Source organism: Heptranchias perlo, chromosome 5, assembly GCF_035084215.1.
Source record: "Heptranchias perlo isolate sHepPer1 chromosome 5, sHepPer1.hap1, whole genome shotgun sequence".
NCBI lineage: Eukaryota > Metazoa > Chordata > Chondrichthyes > Hexanchiformes > Hexanchidae > Heptranchias > Heptranchias perlo.
Window position 1 is genome coordinate 58,777,156 of NC_090329.1, and position 20,313 is coordinate 58,797,468.

General features: G+C 40.9%; 1 protein-coding gene across 1 annotated transcript in view; it reads right to left on the minus strand.

Annotated features, from left to right (window-relative positions):
• The window catches only part of cad (carbamoyl-phosphate synthetase 2, aspartate transcarbamylase, and dihydroorotase), a 96,346-nt gene that overhangs the window by 50,447 nt on the left and 25,586 nt on the right, over positions 1-20,313 (minus strand). The window contains exons 7-14 of the mRNA XM_067985271.1: positions 17,261-17,446; positions 14,678-14,790; positions 6,720-6,874; positions 6,223-6,354; positions 4,471-4,704; positions 3,900-4,121; positions 3,573-3,761; positions 1,855-1,979 (exon numbers count right to left, since the gene is read on the minus strand). Coding sequence (XP_067841372.1) covers positions 1,855-1,979; positions 3,573-3,761; positions 3,900-4,121; positions 4,471-4,704; positions 6,223-6,354; positions 6,720-6,874; positions 14,678-14,790; positions 17,261-17,446 — 1,356 coding nt within the window. The remainder of the gene's footprint in view (positions 1-1,854; positions 1,980-3,572; positions 3,762-3,899; positions 4,122-4,470; positions 4,705-6,222; positions 6,355-6,719; positions 6,875-14,677; positions 14,791-17,260; positions 17,447-20,313) is intronic.

Below are 20,313 nucleotides of genomic sequence, written 5' to 3' on the forward strand. Positions count from 1 at the left end.
CCTGACATTCTGAGTGACATTACATAATAGCCTCGTAAACCCTATCTTCCAATGTACATTTTCCAACTGCCCATTTTCTTCAGTGAAAAAGGATATCTCATCAGCTTTAGACCTTCCGGTGTTTCATGGATGGGAAAGTGAGTTGTTCAAAGTCTGGTAACAATTTTTCTCTTTTCACTTATCCCCCCAATTCCCAAATGTTTTTTCATCGATCTGAAAAACTGATCACAGCCATCAAGTCAGAGCAAGGGGCCATTTAATCAGTATAAAATAAAATTGGGGACCCTAATTTATAAGTCTAATGGAAATTTAGACCCAAATCTTCCTTATATTACACTGTTGTAGTTTACTTAATTGACAATGTACTTGTTTTTCTAAAATAAATGCCATTTTTGGACATTTTGCCTGAAAATTTTTATCTAGCTCAGCATTTTCCTTGCTCTTTTCTTAAATGTGTTTCATTACATATAGTCTTTTCCTTTGATGCAACACCCTCTCGGTAGAAAGAAAGCTTATATACTTCGGTGTGAGAGTTTTGAAAATGCTGGTGAGCGATATTAGCAGCAGTTTTACTCTCATAGCAGTAAAGAATTCACACTGGAAAGAAATATGTACATAATAATTAGGAAATCAGTAAGACCTACACCTCAGAAGAATTGACCAAGTTATAGCTACAGCTTTCTTCTGATGGACTATCTGCATGTTTTGACAGTTGCAATGTCTTCACAATCCTTTACTGAGATCCAATGAAAAAAAACACACCTCATGCTCTAATCTGCAGCAACGTGTTCTAACCATCTGCATCCAGGCCAATGGTATCCCCATGAGTTCCTGCACCACCCCTCCCCCATAAGTACTTGCCAAATGGAGGCAAGTACTTATGGGGGAGGGGTGGTGCAAGAAGTCATGGTTGTGTGATTTTCAAAATATTAAGTTGCAAAGCAGACAGATGCACCAAATCACACCTTAATTGAAAAAGTAGCAAATATACTGACAATAAAAACTATAGTCATACTTTGAGTACGGACACCATGGGCGAAGATTTCTTCTGGACACTACGCGCAACGCAAACATAAACCAGTTCTTCAAAAATAGGTTGACAATTTCATGAATAGCACAGAAAACCTCGACCCCCAACTTGGTGAAATTTGTATTTACTATGGTGCAGAGGAGGTTTACCAGGATGATACCAGGGATAAGGGACTTCAGTTATGTGGAGAGACTGGAGAAGCTGGGATTGTTCTCCTTAGAGGAGAGAAGGTTATGGGGAGACCTAATACAGGTGTGCAAAATTATGAGGGGTTTTGATAAAGTAAGTAGGGAGAAACTGTTTGCTCTCGCAAGTGGGTCAGTAACCAGAGGTCACAGATTTAAAATAATTGGCAAAATAACTAGAAGAGAAACGAGGAGAAATTTTTTCACACTGAGGGTTGTTAAGATCTGAAACGCATTATCTGAAAGGGTGGTGGAAGCAGATTCCATAGGAACTTTCAAAAGGCAATTGGACATGTACTGGAAGAGGAATAATTTAAAGAACTAGCACAGGTACGACTGGCCTCCTTTTGTGTTGTAAGACTGTATGATTCTATTCTATGAAAAGGTTATCTAATCATATGCCACTTGAATAATGGATTTTAAATCAGTTTTAATTGTAAGGGCAGTATTAAGCTGGTGTGTAATGGACTTTCAAACACATGTCACCTAAAGATTTCCAACCATAAGAAATAAATCTTTACCCCATCTGATAAAGCCTAAACCACATTCCAGGGGCGGAACAATAACATTCTATTGTAATCTGAAAGAGCATCCCTGTAGTTATGCATAAGACATTTTAATTCTTAAAGCAAGAATTACCTTAGAACAGGCAAGGGGATCCCAAGGGCTAGTTTAGCTGCAACATAAGCCAATGGATAACCAGTTGCTTTACTGGCCAAAGCTGAACTTCTGGAAAGACGAGCATTCACCTCAATGATAAAATACTGCAAGACACAAGTGATGTGAAAGTGATGCTGCAGTACTACTACAATGGAATGCACTAAAAATTATGATGGAAGCTAAGTTATCAACATATTCATCAATTTAACCATACAAGTAATCCCAGATACCACCTTTAGAATTTCAAAAAGAACTGAAATTTAGGAATAAATTCCTACATCCTAATTTTATAGATTTGTAGTTTGAAATCAAGGCATTTTTATTTAAGTAACAAAAGAATATCCTAAAACATGCAACTTTTCTACAGTTAACTAAAACATACGCACTGTATAATCGCAAATGCAAGTTGTACCTTCATGCATGTTCTTTATCTTCTACAGGGAAACAATTTACACAAAACGCAAAAGAGTTCTTAAAATGACAACTCTAGAATAGGGGAGTGATACACAAGCCCGACTTTGTAACGCAACCTTGGATGGATTTAAAGCTTTTTTTCTATTCATAAACAAAACTACTCCCATATTACCGCCAATAAAATTTTACTGAGAAGGAAAGAGATGTCCATCAACTCTTGTGCACTGGATTTTACAGCAGCTTAAGTGTCCTCCTTATGCAGGTTTATACAATCTGCAGCACCATGTGTAGGATTTATGTACTGAATATATGGTTTTTAATCATGACACTTCAGTCCAGAACCAATGACCAATAGATACCCTGAAAGCAGGTGTACTTCAGTGTAATTTGTATTTAAACCATTAAAGGTTAATCAGAATTTTTTTTTAAAAAACTGATAGCTTCCAAACAAACAGTCATGGAAAGTGTTGGCCAGGGGCTGCAGAAAGTAACCTGAGATTCCCCAGCTGCTGATACACAGGCAAGAACAACTTTTAAACTGAAGTAACCCGAGTTCAGTCGCTGGCCTGAGCTGGCTGGAACCGGTTTGAATTAGCTAAGTTTTGTGAAAGACAAAGGAGATGTGATAAGACACAAGTCCTTATTTAGAAAAGGAGTAATGAGGTAATGCTACCTAAGTCCTTGGGACAGAGCCAATGAGAAGACTTAGGCAAAAGCGAGCAGGCCTAAACCAAAGGGAGAGAGACAAAACTAGCTTGAAGAGATAAGATTTGGAATAAGGATAAAGGATCTGGAGCATGGAGCCAGAGCGAAGACTCCGGAGACCAACCATCGCGGAAGTGGAAGAACCTACGTCAGGGACGTATATTCTGTGACCACTCGGAGTGTCAGAGAAACCTAGTGGGTGTGCGTTGAGATCTTAGTTTGGGTATAAAACTGTATAACCTGGTGTAAACTGCATGCCGATATCTAACCAGATGTATAAGCTATATGTATATGATCTAACGGCGTGAATAAAGTGAATTGAGAGTTGAGAGAATTGACTCTTCCCCTCTTTGTACTAAGCCAGTAGCCGTAACCGGTGACCTCCGGTCAAGAAAAGGAAATGGCATTGTATAAACTTAGTAATCTGAATGTGGAGGGATTCACATACATTTTAAGGACTATAAATTTTGCTTTCCAGTATCATATTACTCTACATGATCAGATAGCAAAGACAAAATTCATCAAGTTTCATTTCAATAGATGATCAAGAAAGTCAGGAGGAGGATCAAGCTGAGCACCTGTTCAGATTCAGGGCTTAGGGCATACTGAATATTACACTCTCCCACAACACCCAAGTGACGTATCACTTTGATTGCAGTAGTTCTCAGCAGATTGTATTCCTTATCATTCAGAGTCTGGCTTGGTGCAACAACTATCGATTCCCCAGTGTGGATTCCTAGTGGATCCACATTTTCCATATTGCAAACCTGTAGAGACACAGAATGCATAACTTAGTATATCACACACAGAAAGGCCTTTGCAAAGAGCAATCAAAGATAGAGAAAAACTGTGGTTTCACACTAACCAGGAGAGGGAACCATTAGGATCAGATTTTCCATACTTACAGTGATACAATTATCATAGGCATCTCTGACAACTTCATATTCTATTTCCTTCCAGCCTTTCAAAGACTTGTCAATCAGAATCTGAGATGTATGTGCAAATGCCTGCGTCACCAAGGTCACCAACTCCTCTTTGTTCTGAGCAAATCCTGAGCCCAGGCCACCCAAGGCAAAGGCAGCCCGTATCAAAACGGGATAACCCAGGCGTTCAGCTGCAGCTTGGGCCTAATAAATATAAGGAGGTTGAATTATTATTTTGTTTAAGTTATACTACAAATATCCAACAATATCCAGACATGTGCAGCAAGCAAGTTATTACACAGACCATTTTACAGCATAATTAGTATACACGTCAGTGATATTAATTTCTAGTCCTAGCCAACTAGTGTAAAGTTAAACCATTGTCACAATGTTTTTAATCCATAAACTAGATGAGTCACACTACTGTATATGCTGTGGATTTCACTTGACAGTGTTGCTATAACCTATCCAAGAACATGTACATTCATTGCTAGGAGGTAACAAACAGAATGTAATAGTTGAAACAAAGCCGTTGATAAATTAGTATTTTTACCTGGTCTAAAGAGAAAGCAGCTTCACTGGGTACAACATATTCATTAATTTCTGCCATTTTCTCAACGAATATCTTCCTGTCTTCTGTCATCTCAATAGAAGAGACTGGAGTCCCCAAAACTCTGACATTGTATTTTTCTAAAACTCCTCTTTTTCTAAGCTCCACTCCACAGTTGAGTGCCGTCTGTCCACCAAATGTCAGGAGGATTCCATCTGGTCGTTCATTCATAATGACCTGAATACAAAATTTAAAATAATTCAAAGTATTGTATTATCTGTACCATGAATTCATACAGCCAGAAGGAGGCCCATTCGGCCCATCATGCCTGTGCCCACAAGTTATATCCATATACAACACATGGAACTCAAGACTGCTTTATACTAATCACCATATTAACTGCAGACACGCTGTATAAGCTACCGCTTTGTTAGCTTTCATTCAGTGGTAGCACTCTCTCCTATGAGAAGACCATGGGTTCAAGCCCCACTTCAGAACTTGAGCACATAAGCTAATGCAGGAATAACGGAGCGCTGCATTGTCCCAGATGCTGTCTTTCGAATGAGACAGTAAACCAAGACTCCCATCTGTCTGTTCAGATACACATAAAAAGATCCCACGGCTTTAGTCAAAGAAGAGCAGGAAAGTTCTCCAGGTGTCTTGGCCAACATTTCTGCCTCAACCGACACCACCAAAAACAGAGTAACTAGTCATTCTTCTTATTATTGACTGTGGGGCCATGCCATGCTCAAAATGGCTGCCTACAAAACTACAGTGACTACACTTCAAAAGTAATTCACTTTCCAAAGAGTGTTTCGGGAAGACTTGAAAGATGTAATAAAAATACAAGTTCTTTCTTTCGCATCTAGATGCTTCATGGTTCTTCTCCAAGGGTATCACAGCTAAGCCATTGCAGGTGATCACACAAGCCTTCTAGGAAGGGTTGCTGGGTAGTGATTAGCAAGATAAACTCTATCCAATGTTCCTCTCCCTAAATCAGAGGTGTTGAAGCCACCTGCATGTGCCCCTGCTATTGCTCCAGCTAAGATTGGCCAAGTCCACATAAACCTGGGATCTTCCTGTCCCGTGTGGCTCAGACACTCATAGGATAAACCTCATGAGTCACTGGGGGAACCCCAGGCAGCTATAAGTTTGGTAAGAACCAAATATTTGGTCAACAAGGTCAAAATAAGCAGCCACAAAATATTAAAATAAAGCTAAAGATTATAAAGATGGTAATGAACTAGTTTTTGGTAACTGAAATCATACAAGTCTGTACAACTGTATTTTTAAAAAAATGGTTGATGTGTTTGTCATCCATGCTTCAACACTGATGAACATTTGACTCCGGGGGATTGAATTGTTTCACCTGAGACAGCCAACAAAGGGACAGCAGCTCAACCAAGTTCCAGAAACTTCACTTACTTCCAACTGTGTACTGGAGTGGATAAGATGAACTGTTTGAAATTCATCACTTAAGTTCAGGAACTGCTTGTTAACAGTCTCTCAACATGCAGCAGAGAGACAGCTTGATGAATTACCGGTTTACCTTGATGTATGCCAAAGTCTTGGCAGCTAGTAACTAAATAAAGAACCTTCAACTTCCTTCACAAATATCACTTCAATAAGTATAAAACACACACAAAGCTTTTTGCAGTGGGGGTGATCAGTGACAGGATGCTTTGCTCAGGCTTGCCCAACATAAACAGGTGCTAAATGAGAATTCTTATATATTAGTAGTGAAAGAGGCTGTACCTGCGTTACATATTCTGGAGTAATAGGTAGAAAGTAGACTTTGTCAGCTAGTCCTTTGGATGTCTGTACCGTTGCAATATTTGGATTAATTAGCACAGACTGAACATTCTCCTCTTTCAGAGCTTTAATAGCCTGAAATAGAAGCACAATTTAGATATGAAACAGAACAAAAAACATAACTGGTGAAATCAAAACAACTATTTTGAGACGAGACAAATGTTAATCAAATCTAAACCAGAAAGACAAATAAAGTGGCATAACAAAGCTCAAATCACACACTAATTTATTGCAGTGTGACTAACTTCCCAGAAATCGTTCATGAATCCTTACACTCAACCCAAGAATTTAGTCTGCAAATACAAAGTCACTGTGTTCTGCAGACAAAGACATTTACTGCAGCTGTCTTAACTTGTTTCCAGTTGAACGCAATCCCCATTCAAATCTTTCAAACTTTATCATGAACAAATTGTTTCTGATCCATTTTTTCCTCAACTCACCTGAGAACCTGAGTAATCAAACTCCCCTGCTTGACCAATAGACAGTCCACCTGATCCAAGAATAAGGACCTTGTGAGGCTGTATCCTTTCAGGTAGGGCTTTAGGTTGTTCAGTCCCATTTTTGTAGGAATAACGTGAAATCATTCGTCCTTTAACTAAAGAACAAGACAAGATTTAAATCTGCTTCATCACTGCATTTAGCAGTCACTTTATGCATTCATCAGTTATGAGGAGAAAAAATAGTCTTTAAGTACCTGAGTTTTTATAATTGTTCTTAAACACACCAATTTCAATAACATTAGAAAAGAATGGTCATAACACAAGACTTACATTTCATTCCCCCAATCATTTTGAAAACAGGTAAATAAAATCAAATTTTGTAGCTTGTTGTAAATTGTTCTCTCCGAATGAGACCCTTTAAAGGACTAGAACATTATACATTAAAACAAGAGGGACTGAACAACATACTTCTCCCCTCACAGTAAGGCTCAAACTCAGCTCAGACTGATGGAATAAAAAGTCTCCTCTCCCCACTAGCTGCCAGACTCCTGTGTGAAATTAGTTTGGACAGCTTCAACAGTTCTCAATGGGTGAGGGCCTACAGCACAGCACAAGTTGGCCAGAGGAGCTCATGTATTAAATTTATCAGTTCAAAATGGCATATCAGAGGTGCCCTATACAGCTGAGGTTAAGGCACTTTTTTGAAATAGTGTTCCATTCATCAGCAGTACTCGGCCATCTTTTAATTTGATGAACACTTTTTTAAAAAAATTGACCAATTTAACATTTATTTGCAGAATATGTAAAGAATATTCTCAAAAAAATTTCTGTTCCTAAATAGCAGCATTAAAACCAGAAAAAAAATCATAAAATACTGTTAAAATCGCAAAGAATTGGCTTCATAATTAAAGACCGAGGTTACCAGTCATATATAGGAACCAGTCATATATGTAGGCCATTCAGCCCCTTGAGCCTGTTCCACCATTCAATGAAATCATAGCTGATCTGTATCCTAACTCCATTTACCTGACTTGGCTTCATATCCCTTAATTCCTCTGGCTAGCAAAAATCCATTGATCTCAGATTTAAAACTATAAATTGAGCTAGCATCTACTGCTTTTTGTGGGAGACAGTTCCACACTTCTTCATGCAAAGGGTGGTAGAAGTGTTACCGAACTTCTCTCCTGAATGGCTTGGCTCTGATTTTAAGGTTATGTCCCCTTGTCCGAGATGCCTCCACCAGCGGAAAAAGTTTCTCTCGATCCACCCTAAAAATTCCTTTCAAAATCCTGAAAACCTCAATCAAATCACTCCTTAACCTTCTATATTCCAGGGAATACAAGCCGAGTTTATGTAATCTCTCCTCATAATCTAACCCTCGGAGCCCTGGTAACATTCTGGTGAATCTGCACTGCACTCCTTCCAAGGCCAATATTTCCTTCCTAAGATGCGGTGCCAAGAACGGTACACAGTACTCCAGATGTGGTCTAACCATGGCTTTGCATAGCTGCAGCAAAACTTCCTCCCCTTTATATTCTAGCCCTCTAGTTATAAAGGCTAACATTCCATTAGCCTTTTTGATTATTTTTTGTTCCTGACTGCTACATTTTAGTGATCTGTGTACATGGACCCCTAAATCTCTTTGGACCTCCACTTTTCCTAACTTTTGACCATTTAAAAAAACTCAAACCTAACCATTTTTGGTCCAAAATCGATGACCGCACACTTACCTGCATTGAAATCCATCTGCCACAGTTTTGCCCACTCACTTATTCTATCAATGTCTCTTTGTAATTTTATGCTCTTGTCGACACTACTAACGATGCCACCAATCTTTGTCATCAGTAAACTTGGATGTATGGTTCTCTATTGCGTTATCTAAATCATTAATAAATATAGTGAATAGTTGAAGCCCCAGCACAGATTGTTGTGGGACACCACCAGTCAGTTCCTTCCAATTAGAGCACATACCCATTATCCCTACTCTCTGTCTTTTACTGCCTAACCAAGCCAACAATTTGCTTTCAATTCCATGAGCTTTAATTTTTGGTAACAGTCTTTTCTGTGGAACTGTATCAAGTCCATATAAACTATATCCATGGACAGCCCTGCCTATTACTTTAGTTACTTTCTCAAAAAATTCAATTAGGTTCGTTAGATATGACCGACCCTTTATAAATCCATGTTGGTTCTCTCTAATCAGCTCAAATTTCTCTACATGCCCAGTCACACTGTCCCTAATTATAGATTCCAATAGCTTCCCCGCAACAGATGTTAGACTAACAGGTCTATCATTTCCTGGTTTCACTCACCTTTCTTACACAATAGCAAATCTAGATGTATAGTAATCAGATTACTGTCCCAGTACAATTTTCTTCCTCCAATATCAATGCTACCTGTGTTTTTCAAACTTGGATTGCAGAAGAGTTCTTGTAACCATGTACATTATTTTAAAACCAACAAAAACAATGAGACAGTACCTTTAAATTTTAACTGTACAAGGGGCAACAGATTAGGAGAGCACAATGATAATCAAGAACTTCAATATTTTTTATTCTATACAATGCATAAGACTTATTGGAGTAAGGCTTTCAAAAATAATTTTGTTACACTCATGGTAGTGGAGAATCTGAAACAACTCAGTAGCAAGGAAGAACAAGAGATTGCAACTGCCTTATGACAACAGGGTATGTGAACTGGATAGCGATCTAATATGACATAGCCAGAGATCAAAAGATGCAGTGGTTTACATCCTGGCTACTTTTTTTTTTAAGATGAATTTCTGGTTGCATTATGGGGAAAATGTTACATAGAAACATAGAAAATAAGAGTAGCAGCCATTCGGCCCTTCGAGCCTGCTCCGCCATTCAATATAATCATGGCCGATCCTCTATCTCTACCATACTCCTGCTCTCTCCCCATACCCCTTGATGCCTATGTGACTAGAAATCCATCTAGCTCCTTCTTAAATATATTCAGTGACTTGGCCTCCACAGCCTTCTGTGGTAGAGAATTTCACAGGTTCACAAGAATAAGAACATAAGAAATAGGAGCAGGAGTAGGACAATCGGCCCCTCGAGCCTGCTCCGCCATTCAATAAGATCATGGCTGATCTGATCCTAACCTCAAATCTAAATTCATGTCCAATATCCTGCCCGCTCCCCGTAACCCCTAACTCCCTTTACTTCTAGGAAACTGTCTATTTCTGTTTTGAATTTATTCAATGATGTAGCTTCCACAGCTTCCTGGGGCAGCAAATTCCACAGACCGACAACCCTCTGAGTGAAGAAGTTTCTCCTCATCTCAGTTTTGAAAGAGCAGCTCCTTATTCTAAGATTGTGCCCCCTAGTTCTAGTTTCACCCATCCTTGGGAACATCCTTACCGCATCCACCCGATCAAGCCCCTTCACAATCTTATATGTTTCAATAAGATCGCCTCTCATTCTTCTGAACTCCAATGAGTAGAGTCCCAATCTACTCAACCTCTCCTCATACGTCCGCCCCCTCATCCACAGGATTAACCGAGTGAACCTCCTTTGTACTGCCTCGAGAGCAAGTATGTATTTTCTTAAGTATGGACACCAAAACTGTATGCAGTATTCCAGGTGCGGTCTCACCAATACCTTATATAACTGCAGCAATACCTCCCTGTTTTTATATTCTATACCCCTAGCAACGCCAACATTCCGTTGGCCTTCTTGATCACCTGCTGCACCTGCATACTCTTTGATTTTCTTGCACTAGGACCCCCAGATCCCTTTGTACTGCAGTACTTTCCAGTTTCTCGCCATTAAGATAATAACTTGCTCTCTGATTTTTCCTGCCAAAGTGCATAACCTCACATTTTCCAATATTGTATTGCATCTGCCAAATCTCCGTCCACTCACCCAGCCTGTCTATATCCCCCTGCAGGTTTTTTATGTCCTCCTCTCTACTTTCCCTCCCATCTTTGTATCATCTGCAAACTTTGATATGTTACACTCAGTCCCCTCCTCCAAATCGTTAATATAGATTGTAAAGAGTTGGGGACCCAGCACCGACCCCTGCGGAACACCACTGGCTAATGGTTGCCAGTCCGAGAATGAACCATTTATCCCAACTCTCTGCTTCCTGTTAGATAACCAATCCTCCACCCATGCCAGAATATTACCCCCAATCCAGTGATTCTTTATCTTGAGCAATAATCTTATGTGGCACCTTGTCGAATGCCTTCTGGAAGTCTAAATACACTACGTCCACTGGTTCCCCTTTATCCACCCTGTACGTTATGTCCTCAAAGAACTCAAGCAAATTTGTCAGACGTGACTTCCCCTTCGTAAAGCCATGCTGACTTTGTCCTATTAAATTATGTTTATCCAAATGTTCCGTTACTGTCTCCTTAATAATAGACTCCAAAATTTTACCCACCACAGATGTTAGGCTAACTGGTCTATAATTTCTGCCTACTACCCTTTTTAAATAAGCCTCAGAGAAGAAATTTCTCCTCATCTCAGTCCTACCCCATATCCTGAGACTGTGCACCTCGTTCTGGACCCCCTCCCCCCCTGCCGGGGGAATCATCCTCCCTGCATCCAGTCTGTCTAGCCCTGTCAGAATTTTATATGTTGCAATGAGATCCCCTCTCATTCTTCTAAACTTGAGTGAATACAGGCCGAGTCGACCCAATCTCTCCTCATACCATAGACCTGCCATCCCAGCAATCAGTCTGGTGAACCTTCGCTGCAGTCCCTCTATGGCAAGTATATCCTTTCTTGGGTAAGGAGATCAAAACGGCACACAATACCCCAGGTGTGGTCTCACCAAGGCCCTGTATAACTGCAGGAAGACACGCTTGCTCCTCTACTCAAATCCTCTTGCAATGAAGGCCAACATATCATTTGCCTTCCTAATTGCATGCTGCACCTGCATGGTTGCGTTCAGTGACTGGTGTACAAGGACACCCAGGTCTCTTTGTACATCAACATTCCCCAATCTATCACCATTTAAATAATATTCTGCCTTTCTGCTTTTCCTTCTGAAGTGGATAACTTCACATTTATCCACATTATACTGCACCTGCCATGTATTTGCCCACTCAACTTGTCTAAATCACCTTGAAGCCTCTCTGCATCCTCCTCACAACTCACAATCCCACCTAGTTTTGTGTCATCAGCAAACTTGGAAATATTACATTTGGTTCCCTCATCCAAATCATTGATATTATATTGTGAATAGCTAGGCCCAAGCACTGATCCCTGCAGTACCCCACTAGTCACTGCCTGCCACCCCGAAAACGACCCATTTATTCCTACTCTCTCTTTCCAGTCTGTTCACCAATTTTCAATCCATGCCAGTATATTACCCCCAATCCCATGTGCTTTAGTTTTGCACACTAACCTCTTATGAGGGACTTTATCAAAGGCCTTCTGAAAATCCAAATAAACTACATCCACTGATTCTCCCTTATCTATTCTACCAGTTACATCCTCAAAAAACTCCAGGAGGTTTGTCAAACATGATTTCCCTTTCATAAATCCATGTTGACTTTGTCTAATCCATTGATATTTTCTAAATATCCTGTCACCACATCCTTTATAATAGACACCAGCATTTTCCCTACTACTGATGTTAGGCTAACCGGTCTGTAGTTCCCCGTTTTCTCTCTCCCTCCTTTTTTAAATAATGAGGTTACATTTGCCACCCTCCAATCTGCAGAAACTGTTCCATAATCTATAGAATTTTGGAAGATGACAACTAATGCATCCACTATTTCCATGGCTACCTCTTGTAGTACTCTGGGATGCAGATTATCAGGACCCGGGGATTTTTCGGTTTTCAGTCCCATTAATTTCTCCAGCACTATTTTTTTTTTTACTAATACTAATTTCCTTTAATTCCTCCTTCTCATAGTCCCTTGGTTCCCTAGCATTTCTGGGAAGTTATTTGTGTCCTCTTCCGTGAAGACAGAACCAAAGTATTTGTTTAATTGCTCTGCCATTTCCCTGTTCCCCATTATAAATGCTCCCGTTTCTGATTGTAAGGGACCTACATTTGTCTTCAGTAATCTTTTTCTTTTTACATACTTATAGAAGCTTTTACAGTCCACTTTTATGTTCCTTGCAAGTTTACTCTCATTCTATTTTTCCCCTCTTAATCAAACTCTCCAGTGGTTGGAGTCATACCTAGCACAAAGGAAGATGGTAGTGGTTGTTGGTGGCCAATTGTCTCAGCTCCAGGACATTGCTGCAGGAGTTCCTCAAGGCAGTGTCTTAGGCCCAACCATCTTCAGCTGCTTCATCAACGACCTTCCCTCCATCATAAGGTCAGAAATGGGGATGTTCGCTGATGATTGCACAGTGTTCAGTTCCATTCGCAACCCCTCAGATAATGAAGCAGTCCGAGCCCGCATGCAGCAAGACCTGGACAACATCCAGGCTTGGGCTGATAAGTGGCAAGTAACATTCGCGCCAGACAAGTGTCAGGCAATGACCATCTCAAACAAGAGAGAATCTAACCACCTCCCCTTGACATTCAAAGGCATTACCATCGCCAAATCCCCACCATCAACATCCTGGGGGCCACCATTGACCAGAAACTTAACTGGACCAGCCATATAAATACTGTGGCTACAAGAGCAGGTCAGAGGCTGGGTATTCTGCGGCGAGTGACTCATCTCCCGACTCCCAAAAGCCTTTCCACCATCTACAAGGCACAAGTCAGGAGTGTGATGGTATACTCTCCACTTGCCTGGATGAGTGCAGCTCCAACAACACTCAAGAAGCTCGACACCATCTCGGACAAAGCAGCCCGCTTGATTGGCACCCCATCCACCACCCTAAACAGTCACTCCCTTCACCACCGGCACACTGTGGCTGCAGTGTGTACCATCCACAGGATGCACTGCAGCAACTCGCCAAGGCTTCTTCGACAGCACCTCCCAAACACCGCGAGCTCTATCACCTGGAAGGACAAGAACAGCAGTCACATGGGAACACCACGTGCACGTTCCCCTCCAAGTCTCACATGATCCCGACTTGGAAATATATCGCCGTTCCTTCATCGTCGCTGGGTCAAAATCCTGGAACTCCCTTCCTAACAGCACTGTGGGAGAACCTTCACCACACGGACTGCAGCGGTTCAAGAAGGCGGCTCACCATCACCTTCTCAAGGGCAATTAGGGATGGGCAATAAATGTTGGCCTCGCCAGCGACGCCCACATCCCATGAACGAATAAAAAATAATAAATCTCTTGGCCCTTTTTTGCTGAATTCTAAACTGCTCTCAATCCTCAGGCTTGCTACTTTTTCTGGCAACTTTATATGACTCCTCTTTGGATCTAATACTACCCTTAATTTCTTTTGCTAGCCATGGTTGGGCCGCTTTTCCTTTTGTGTTTTTGGGCCAGAAAAGAATGTATAATTGTTGCAATTCATGCATTTGTTCTTTAAATGTCAGCCATTGCCTATCCACCGTCATGCCTTTTAATGAAACTTCCCAATCTATCATAGCCAACTCACTCCTCATACCTTTGTAGTTTCCTTTGTTTAGATTTAGGACCCTAGTTTTGGATTGGACGACTTCACTTTCCATCTTAATGAAGAATTCTATCATGTTATGGTCACTCTTCCCTAAAGGACCCCACACAAGAAGATTATTAATTAACCCCTTCTCATTGCACAATACCCAATCTCGGATAGCCTGTTCCCTGCTCTCCTCTTACACCCTGCTCGGCTTCAAAATACAAAAAAAAGTCATAAAGGTACAGGTCATAAATACATTGGCTACTTAGATATCCTAGGGCCTTCTCAGCCAGCAGAATGCCTATGATTTGTAGGGAATTACTTAGAAACCAGTATACAATGGATTAAAAAAGTTTATTTGTGTCTGTGCTCCCATTTAGTTTTCGGTTCCATCGCAATTTGAAAAATGTAATTGTGAGGTGCTACAGGCCCATACCTGTCTCGTGTCTAAGCTCTTACCCGTTTTATCTAAATGAACTCCAAGCTTCACATCGCGCACACACTCTAAAAATATATCAAAAAGATCCACCAGGTCTGTTGGTCCTGCCATATGCTCCGGGTGAAACTGAACACTGAATATAGTAGGAAAAGAAAGAGAAACTTTGATCAGCAAGAGAGAACAAATCATATCAGTTTCTTGGAATTCACGAGGCCATAAATCAGCATATTAAATTTAAATTATTTTAATTTCTCACTTCAGGGAATGCACCTGTGCAACTGAAGAAGACCACAGCAACAATCAGCACTTCTTGGCCAACTTAACAGGCGTGTTTATACACCAACATGGGCAAAAATAAAACAGGCACACAATCACATTTCAGTACCTCAGCAGGTGATCCGAGAATTTCTCTCAATTGTACACCTTACAAGTCTCCCAATCCAATAGTGACGATGCTCTGTCACTTGCACTGATGTTGATGGGTTACAGTTATAAAGAGAAACTTAAAAAGTTATGGCATTTTTCACTAGAGTTGAGAAGGTTCAGAGTGACCTGATAGAGATCTTCAAGATTTGTCATAAGTTGGTGAACAGCGACAGATTGTTTCCACTAGTCTGCAAGATGGCAATGAGAGGACACAATTTTAAGATGATCGCAAAAAGAATTGAGATGCGGGGTGGGGGTGGGGGGGGGGGGGCGGGGGAAGAGTTGGGGGAAAGAGGTAGAAATAAACTGCTTTACATGGGAGGATGGTTAGAGTGTGGAATTCTCTGACAAAATCAGCAGAATCCATAAATATTTTTAAAAGGAAATTAGATAGTTGCTTGACAAAGTGGTATATTTTAAAAAGTATGGTGAGTGAGCAGGACAGTGCGTTTAGACTAGATGGCACATGCTGAGAAAATAACTAGCACAGAAACTGATGGGCCAAACAGCCTGTTACTATACCATGACTGCACTAATTCTCAACAACCAACACTGCAGGTAAAGCTCCCGATTGCAAATCGCCATTGTCCTGTCACAGATGTTCCTAGATCCTTCAGGATGACTTACAAAACATTCAATAGAGATATATATCCCAATCTCAAACCTTCAACCACCTCGTTGGATAGTTATAATATAAATACTAAGGTAGCAGAAATTTATCTCTTAGAAAAAATTACATACTTTTCCGTCAGTCCTGTATATAATGACCACCACCGTGCCACGCTAAACGTTCATTAGATGCAAATAGCATTGATGTATTTAAGGGAAAACTAGATAGGCACATGAGGGAGAAAGGAATAGAAGGATATCCTGATAGGGTTAGATTAAATGGAGAGGGAGGCGGCTATTATGGAGCACAAACGGGCAGTACAGACCAGTTGGGAAGAATGGTCTGTTTCTGTGCTGTCGTTTCGATGTAACTCAATATAAGATGCAGGTGTTCATTCAATGGAAGGATGGCAAACTCCAGATGCCAATATCCAACATCTAAATTTAACCCAAACTCAGGACCCCTGACTGAAGAAGGAAATCATGGAGAGAAGCACAGCCAGGAAACAGCCTGTGGCAGACATTGAGAACATATGAGAACTGGCCAAGAAAGTGAATCAGTCGGACCAATAAATTAAACAGCTTACTCCCGTATGGTAAAAATCTTACTTACAGAAGGCTTGCAAGAAATTTGTAATATTGAATTGCACAAAAAACAAAACTTTAATATTGTAATATTAAAAATACTTTGTGAATCTTTTCTGTTCATGAAAATTGTTCTACTTTAGCCAAAGGAATCTAATATAAACACCCCTCAATAAACAAGTATAAAACTTCGTTATAAAAAACTATTTAAGAAAAGTAACTGAAATGATGTAAGCCAGTATCATAAACTTAGAACTACTGCAATAACTTTACCTTGAGCCGAGCTTCCAACCCGATGCCCTCTCCAACACAAAGACTGCCATCTTCTACCACCCATCTTTGCCTCAGTCCGTCTGTTGCTGAAACACTCATCCATGCTTTTGTCACCTCTAGACTCAACGATTCCAATGCTCTCCTGGCCGGCCTCCCATCCTCCATACACACTAGACTTTAGCTCTTCCAAAACTCTTGCTGCCCATATCCAAACCGGCATAAAGTTCTGGTCACCCTTCACTCTTGTCCTCGCTGACCTTTATTGGCTTCTGGTCCCCCAATACCTTCAATTTAAAATTCTTATCCTTTTGTTGAAATCCCTTTATGGTCTTGCCCCTCCCCCTCTCTGCATCCTCTTCCAGCCCTACAACTTCCCAGAACTCTCTGTTCCTCCAACTCTGGCCTCTTGTGCATCCCCCCCACCAGCCCGCCCACCTTCTCCCCATCATTGGCGGCCATGCCTTTGGTCATCGAGAACCATGGTCTGGAATTCCCTCCGTAAGCCACTCCACCTCCTCAAAATCCACTTCTGACTAAGCTCTTGGTCAGCTCTCCTAATATTTCCTTCTTTGGCACTGCATCCACTTTTGTCTGATTATACCTATGTGATGTGAAGCAAATTGGGACATTTTACGACATTAAATGCAAGTTGTTGTAACTCAAAAATTATGAGCAGAGGAGAAGTATATATTGCTTTTCAAAGTGCTCACCTGAATAATGGTTTAGTGTTGTGAACTATTCCTTCATTAGACTGGTCATTAGCATTGGTGAACAGAATGGACCAATCCTGTGGAAGAGAACTTGGCTCAACAGCAAAGCCATGATTCTGGGAAGTGATGAAGCAACGCTGTGTGTCTTCATGAATGCAAGGCTGGTTATGCCCACGATTTCCATACCTATCAAAACAAAAATAAATGTAGTCCTTCCAGAAAAAGTTCAGCATGCAAAGGAAAATAGAAATCCTACTGCTCAACAGCCTAGCATAATCACTAATCACCAAACGATCTGCTTCATTACATTACATAGTACGCAAAGATTCCTGCCCAGCCATTCTTCAAGTTTCTGTATGTGTTACAAACCAACATTTTTAAACATGCATCAAAAGTAGCAATATTTTTGGTCTTGAATTGAGGAAAAGCTCCTGGTCTGAAGATCGTTAATTAAGCAAGAGTGACACACAATCCCTATTCTGAGTTTCTCAGCAATTTAAAAGATATCAAAAATTTTAAACATCCGATTTCAAAATACCAATTTTTAGCAGACATTATCCCTTTAAAAAAGGACTGCACTGGATTGCTTCAAGTGAAAAAGTTGGAATTTAGTCCCCAAAGCGCTAGCAAGTGAGGTCACGCCCTCAATCTCCAAATATGCATCACTGCTGCTTTAATCAAGAATAAAAAGGCAATTGAAAATACTTTATTCAGAACTGTACTACAAACTGAGGAGGAAAGTGAAGTAGTTTTACTTTACAAAATTATATACCTTGAGAAAGTTTCAGCATCTATTTACCAATGGAAACACAATCAAATCCTGAGGGCTAAAAGCAACCTCCTTTCTCACAAACATTACATTCTAAAGCGACAATGAAGTTAACTATTTTTGCAGATTAATTGATACTTTTAAATACCATGCAAATTAACTTCCATTTTTATATACAGTAAATCATATTTGTGAGCCAAGTCTCCTTATCGTTTTTTTGCATAAGACTAGTCAATACAATTTTACAGCAAAATCAAAATAAATGCTTGGAGATCATCTGTCAGAACAATAATTTGCAATTAAAACACGACTTCAAGGTTTAAAAACAAAATTCTTTGAAATTACAAACAAACACTAAGACTGGAAAGCTGAAAGTCACTATTAGACAGAATCACAGGAATTACAACGCAAGAGGCCATTTGGACCAAGCCTGTGCCAGTGCTTCAACTGGAGCTGTCAAAACTCATTTCCCTGCCCTTTCTATATATCTTTATATATTCTTCCTGTTCAAATATTTATCCAATTATCTTTTAAGTAATCTTGAAGCCACTGCCTCAATAGCTACTTGTGCTGAAGCAATCCATGTTCAAATAATCCTGTGTGATAAAAGTATATTCTAACATCCCTCTTTGTTCATCCAGTGATAATCCTAAATCTGCGCTTCCTGGTCATCGATTCACCAACTAGTGGAAATAATCCTCTACGACTTACCTTCTGAAAACCTTTCATAATTTTGAAAACCTCGATCAAATCCCTCATAACTGTCCCTGTTTCAGTGAAAAAGGTCCCAATTTTTTAAACCTTTCTTCATAACTATAATCTTTTGTTCCAGAGACTAGTCTGGTGATTTTATTACATCCTTTCTATGGCTCTCCTATTATCATTCCTATAATGGGGGCCCAGAACTGCAAGCAATACTTCAACGGTGGCCTAATCAATGGTTTGCACAAAGTGTGTATCACTTTCTTGCTTTTATATTCAACAATTTATGTACAAACCCAGAATCCCATTTGCCTTTTTATAGCCTTTTCTACCTGCACTTCTACCTTTATGGACTATTGTAAACAATTTTACAACACCAAGTTATAGTCCAACAAATTTATTTTAAAAATTCCACAAGCTTTCGGAGGCTTCCTCCTTCCTCAGGTGAATAGTGTGGAAATGAAATTTTCGAATCCTTCGCATTTGAAAATCACAGGACAATGCCTGGTGATTACTGCCCGTTGCCAAGGCAATCACAGTGAGCAGACAGAGAGGTGTCACCTAAAAGGCCACCGAATATACAAACCCCCCAAAAAAGAGAAAGAGAGAGAGAGAGAGAGAGAGAGAGAGAGAGAGAGAGAGAGAGAGAGAGAGAGAGAGAGAGAGAAGGAAGACAGTCAATGACCCGTTATATTAAAAACAGATAACATTTGTTCGCTGGTGGGGTTACGTGTAGTGTGACATGAACCCAAGATCCCGGTTGAGGCCGTCCTCATGGGTGCGGAACTTGGCTATCAATTTCTGCTCGACGATTTTGCGTTGTCGTGTGTCTCGAAGGCCGCCTTGGAGTATGCTTACCCGAAGGTCGGTGGCTGAATGTCCATGACTGCTGAAGTGTTCCCCGACAGGGAGAGAACCCTCCTGTTTGGCGATTGTTGCGCGGTGTCCGTTCATCCGTTGTCGCAGCGTCTGCACGGTCTCGCCAATGTACCATTCTCTGGGGCATCCTTTCCTGCAACGTATGAGGTAGACAACGTTGGCCGAGTCACAGGAGTATGAACCGTGCACCTGGTGGGTGGTGTCCCCTCGTGTGATGGTGGTATCTGTGTCGATGATCTGGCATGTCTTGCAGAGGTTGCTGTGGCAGGGTTGTGCGGTGTCGTGGACGCTGTTCTCCTGAAGGCTGGGTAATTTGCTGCGAACGATGGTTTGTTTGAGGTTGGGTGGCTGTTTAAAGGCGAGTAGTGGAGGTGTGGGGATGGCCATAGCGAGGTGTTTGTCATCACTGATGGCATGTTGAAGGCTGCGGAGAACATAGCGTAGTTTCTCCGCTCCGGGGAAGTACTGGACGACGAAGGGTACTCTGTTGGTTGCGTCCCGTGTTAGTCTTCTGAGGAGGTCTACCCGATTTTTCGCTGTGGCCCGTCGGAACTGTCGATCGATGAGTCAAGAGTCATATCCCGTTCTTACTAGGGCGTCTTTCAGTGTCTGTAGGTGTCCATCCCGTTCCTCCTCGTCTGAGCAGACCCTGTGTATTCGCAGGGCCTGTCCATAGGGGATGGCCTCTTTGACGTGGTTAGGG